At 25.4% G+C, this 5,629-nt stretch overlaps 1 protein-coding gene across 1 annotated transcript; it reads left to right on the top strand.

The window, feature by feature from the left end:
* Window positions 1-297: 297 nt before the first annotated feature.
* Window positions 298-731, top strand: HO173_008114 (uncharacterized protein; the record flags this gene model as incomplete). The annotated part of the gene is made up of 2 exons (XM_037310014.1): window positions 298-366; window positions 423-731. The coding sequence occupies 2 exons, from the start codon at window positions 298-300 to the stop codon at window positions 729-731; spliced, it is 378 nt and encodes a 125-aa protein (XP_037162974.1).
* Window positions 732-5,629: the final 4,898 nt, after the last annotated feature.

The raw sequence follows: 5,629 nt of genomic DNA, 5'->3' as shown, positions 1-5,629 counted from the left end.
GACATCGATATCGACCAATCTCGCCACAGCCAGTCAGACAGCCACTCAGCCCGAGACTATCGGATCCACCTATATTCAATGGCATTGATAGATCTAAATTTGAGGACTAGAAAATAAGAATTATGGATAAACTTAGTCTTAATAAGAATTATTACCCTACCGACGCTTTTTAGATAAACTACGTTATATCGCGTCTTGGGGGAAACGCTGTCGAGCACACGATACCTAGACGCCGAAAGACTACAAAAAATCCTTATCTCTCAGTCGACGACCTCCTGAATCAACTAAGTGATCTTTATGAGACTCCAGCAGACGTTATTCGACAAAGGAATGTTTATGACTATTCAACCTTCAGAAGACGTGATAGTCAGTCATTTTCCGAGTATTACACAGAGTTCATGAAACATGCCGCATATATGTAGAAGTATGGCGATAAAGAATATCAGATCAATGTCATTCAGCCAGATCTCATAATCGACTTGAGGAACAGGGCAAACCTCCGTCTCCTGGACGAATATGCTATGTACGGAAGAAAGTGGACATTGCCAGACCTGAAGGAACACCTCATTATATTAGAATACCGTGATCTGATGTATGCCGAACGGCTGGCAGACAAGAAAGCAAAGGTATTTGCCAAACAATATGCCAAAGCGAGACTCGAAGAGGCAGCCAAACCACGCGGCAAATATGCTATTATTCCTCGCCCTAATCCAGAGGAATATAGGCGATAAGCATGGCCATGCGGATATACCAGACCTACGAACGATATACATAGGCCATGTGGACGCATCAGACCTACGAACGATATAGTCATGAGAACGCAGCAGGCGAATACAGTCAAGGACGCACCAGGCCTGCGAACGATAAACATAGGCCATATGGACGCATCAGACCTACGAACGATATGGTCATGAGAACGCAGCAGGCGAATGCAGTCAAGGACGCAGCAGCCCTGCAAATGCAGTCGAAATCAGCATGGGCGCCGGCAAATCCTCGGACATCGTGTTTTTAAACGAATTGAAACCGTCCGATGTCTTTAAAACGGCCTCATTTTCTTCACATTCGCAAACCGATTCCTCGGGCCCATCTTACTCAACAATAGCCTCATATCAGGCCCACCAAGCAGGCTCCCCTTGTTATCATATATCTGAAGGTCCTCCGAAGCCATGGTGCGTCACCTATAGACCTCACTGTCGCCGTTGATAGCCTCGATCGATATCGGCTATATGGCACCCCATGGAGAAACTCACACCAGAATCATTTAATATTGATTTAGAGTTTTAGCGCCTGCGGCTCGGTTCGGTTCGGGAGGCATCGACCAATTAGATTGCATCATTTTATCAATCTCTTCTCTATTATATCAGGTGGCCATTGCATAGCAAATCCTTTTTCGATCATTATCCATTCAATTCTTCATAGATCCTCATCAAATTAGGATTCCCTTGATACTACAATAAAATACTATCGATAACGCGCTAGTAGAATCTCCGGAACGCGATATTGCTATCGCCGTCGCCGTCGGAGAAAGGTACTAATTTGACCTGGCATAGCACACACCAAAAGTCTTTGTTTTTATGGATTTCAGCGAGCGGTGGTTCTTTCGAAGGACTATTGATGTTTGGAGATATAAGGCAAGCAATGGGCCTACATCTCCGGTCTACCAGCCATAAGGGCCATGGCTCTTTGAGAGGGGGGAGTACTGTTACGAGCGTACTCAGCCCTCAGCCCTATAGCTAGCGGGCCTTGGCGGAGGCATCCCCTACCATATCATGCCTTCTGCCCACATACATAGTTCGGTAGCCTTATTATCCTAGTTCTACCTCACCCATACTAGTATCGCACCTATACTGGTCCTGATAATAAGTATTAATAATACTCGAATATTTAGAGACTTAGATTATATCTTAAATTTATAAAAAATATTAATCTCTATTATTTTAAAGATTTATTAACTCTACGATTTAATATAGCGATATTTTTAACTAACTATCTATAAAGAAGCTATTAATATAAATAAGCTTAACTTTAATAAAATAAATATATCTAATTCTTTTATTTAATTTATTAATATAAATATTTCTTTAAACTCTAATATTATTAATAAGTTAAATATTTAAATAATAACTTACTTTATAATTTAATATTCTCGAAGAATATTAGAATATTACTATTATTAAAGCCTTTAAAAAGTCTTTCTTCGCGGATAAATATCTCGTATTATAATTCGTTTAAAAGAATTAATAGTTTTAATATTCTTCGATTAAGATATTTAATATTACTTATTTATATAAAGACGAAGCGAACTATATAGCTTAAATAATATTTAAAATAAAATTCTTTCTTATTATCGTTCTAGTAAAGACTTTAATAAATTAATTTATAGAAATTACTAAATTTATAGATCTCGATAACCGCGATATTATATAACTTCGCGTATTTTATATATATAGATTAGCTCGATATTATAAAGTTAGCGCTAAGCCTTTAATCTTTATAAATATTAAATTATTTAAATATATAATTAATAGTTAAGCTTAATCTAAATAAGAGAGATTCTTAATTATAATAATTTTTAAATTATATAAGAATTATATAAAAGTTATAATTAAAGATAAAGAAAAATTTAAATATAACTTCGCTATTAACTAAATCTACGTTAATAAGTTTTATAATATAAAATTAAATATTATCTTAACTTTTATATTAATTAACGTCTATAAAATAAAGTAATCTAAAATTATAATTAATAACTTTATAAGTATATAAAAACTATATAAGAAGAAACGAATATATTATAATAGACTAGCGAAGAAATATAAGTATTATCTATTATTCGTATATAGATACTTAGCTATATTATAAATTAAATTCTTTATAAATATAATAGCGATAATTCTCTCGATAAAGTAGTTATAGTAAAAAATAAATCTTATTATATCGATAATAATAAAAAAAGTATATCGTAAGATTAAGAAGCGAATAGAGAATATAATAGCTCGCTCGCGTAGTCTATCGAATAAGAAGCTAAAGTAAAATATCGATAATATATAAATAATTTTAAATAAATTAATAATTAAATAAATAGCGAAGATAAGAATTATTAATAGCGGTATTTTATTTATTAAACTTTTATTATATAAGATAAGAAAGATTATTTATATATTAAGTGAGAATTAGAGAAAGATATTATAGAATATTAATTAAATTATCTAAAATTAGACTAAAGCGAAGTATCTTATATAATATAAGAAAATTATAATTTAAAATTATAATATTTCTAATCTTATCTACGATTTATACTTTAATAAAGCCTATAAGCTTTAAATAGTAATAATAATTTTAAATATTCTTAATTTCTTTAAATAATATCGACTAAAGCTAACTAATTCTAAGTATTAAAATAATAAGAATTATTATAAGATAAGATAATAATAATTAAACTTTATAAAGCTAGATAATAAGAAAGATAACTAGCTTTAATATCTAGAATATAGTATTTATAATTATTATCTAGATAAGCTAATATAAGATATTTCTAAATTTATTATCTTAAAATAATTAATTAATACTCTCGAGAAGAATATATATAAATATATTAAAAAATTAATTATTTTTATAAATTCTTCTATCGTTAGTCTTATTATTAATCTAATATATTTTTCTTTTTTATCTAATTAATCTTAGATAATATTAATAAACTCGTAGTAATTTAAATAAGAGTATTTAAATTACGAAACTCTCTAATACTTCTTAATAATTTCTTTTAAAAATTATAATAATATAATAATATAACCTTTTAAAAATAATAATAAATCTTGCTTTTTAATTTCTATTAAATATCTTATAGATATAAATATAATCTTAATAAGATTCTTTCGCTCTATAAATCTAGATATTAATTAAAAGAAATAATAGAATATTTAAGTAGATAATAGAGTAATATAACTATTATAGAAAAATAAAAAGATTTATAATTATTACTTAATATTAAATAACTCGAATAGCTTAAATAATAAGATATTAAATCGAAATATACGAAGAGAGATAGTTCGATCTTAAATATATAATAATATTAGAAATAAGAATAATAATATTAAGAATATAAATAATATAAATATATAAATAGCTTAGATATCGCTTATTTAATTTCGATATTATTATTATATCTAGTATCTAAATTAAATAAGCGATATATTTAAGTTAATTAATAGTAATAATAGATTTAATATCTAACTTCTATTAAATATCTATAATTCTTTTAATTATAATCTTTAATTATTAATATAATCTCTAATCTAGCTTCTAGATAGTATAAATTATAATATTAAATTAATATTATACTTAAAGATAATTAAAGTAATTAAAGATATTTATAATTAAGCTATAGAAATAAGATTTATTTTTAAATTATTTAAACTAAATAAACGTTAACTAAGATAAACTCGTAATTCGAGTTTTATATTATTTTAATAATTTTAAAGTATATACTATTAAAGTAATTCTATTTTTCTTATTAAGAAGTAGAGGATTTATCGTTATTAATATTAATATTATTATTATTTTATTAAATCTTATAATATTCGTCTAAAGAGTTTTTAAATTAATATTATTTTCTTTAATATAGTTAGAGAAAAGATAACTTATTAATATATTATCTAATAGCTCTTTACTCTTAGTTTTATATTCGATATAAAAGATAGTATTAAGTACTTAATACTAACGAAGCGATAATTTTAAATTAAAAAGTTTTTAAGCGTTTTAATTATTAGTAATATCTACTTCGTAATACTCTTTAATATATCTATTAAAAGTCTAAGTCGCTTTTAAAATTCGTTTCTTCTCGAAGATAATATTCTTTTATATTATTTTAAGAGAAATATATATAATAGAAGTAGTAATTACTTTATTTTTATTAAAGTAATTAGAGATTAGTAATACTTTTTAATTAAGAATTTTATTTATATTATTATAAATATTATTAATAGAAAGACTACTAATATCGATAAAGAATTTAATCTTATTACGTCGATATTTTATTTTCTTCTATTTATCTTATTATATTAGATTAAATAAAAGATTAATATAGATAATTAAATATTTAAGTTAAATAGACGATTTAAATAGTTAATAAACTATCGAATCGAAGCTAAATAGTTAATTATCGCGTTAGTTATTAGCGCTTATAATATTATATTCTACTATTTTCTCTTTATAATTTATTATTTAATATTTATTTACTTATATTATTATCTATATCGCGCTTTAATATTAATTATTATTAATAAGTATATAATAATTAATTAATATCGTTTAAAAAGTAATTACTTATTCATTTATAAGTACTATTAAAGATTTAAATTAAATATTATATCTTTCTTCTATTTTTTTATCTATTTATATCTTACTATAAGTCTTAATTAAATTCTTATATACTACTTACTCTATTATATATTTCTCTATAATTATTTACTTATTTATTATTATATTATACTTTTTATAATTATTTTATTAATTACGTTTAAAGTAGATAAGAGCTATACTTATTAAATTTAATTTTTATATTAAATTTAATATCGCGAACTTAGACGTTATAGATTAATTTTTATTAAACTTCTAAAATAATATATTA

The sequence above is a fragment of the Letharia columbiana genome, assembly GCF_014066305.1.
Source record: "Letharia columbiana isolate WasteWater2 chromosome Unknown Sc0000028_s0, whole genome shotgun sequence".
Taxonomy (NCBI): domain Eukaryota; kingdom Fungi; phylum Ascomycota; class Lecanoromycetes; order Lecanorales; family Parmeliaceae; genus Letharia; species Letharia columbiana.
This window is presented reverse-complemented; position numbering and strand designations above follow the sequence as displayed.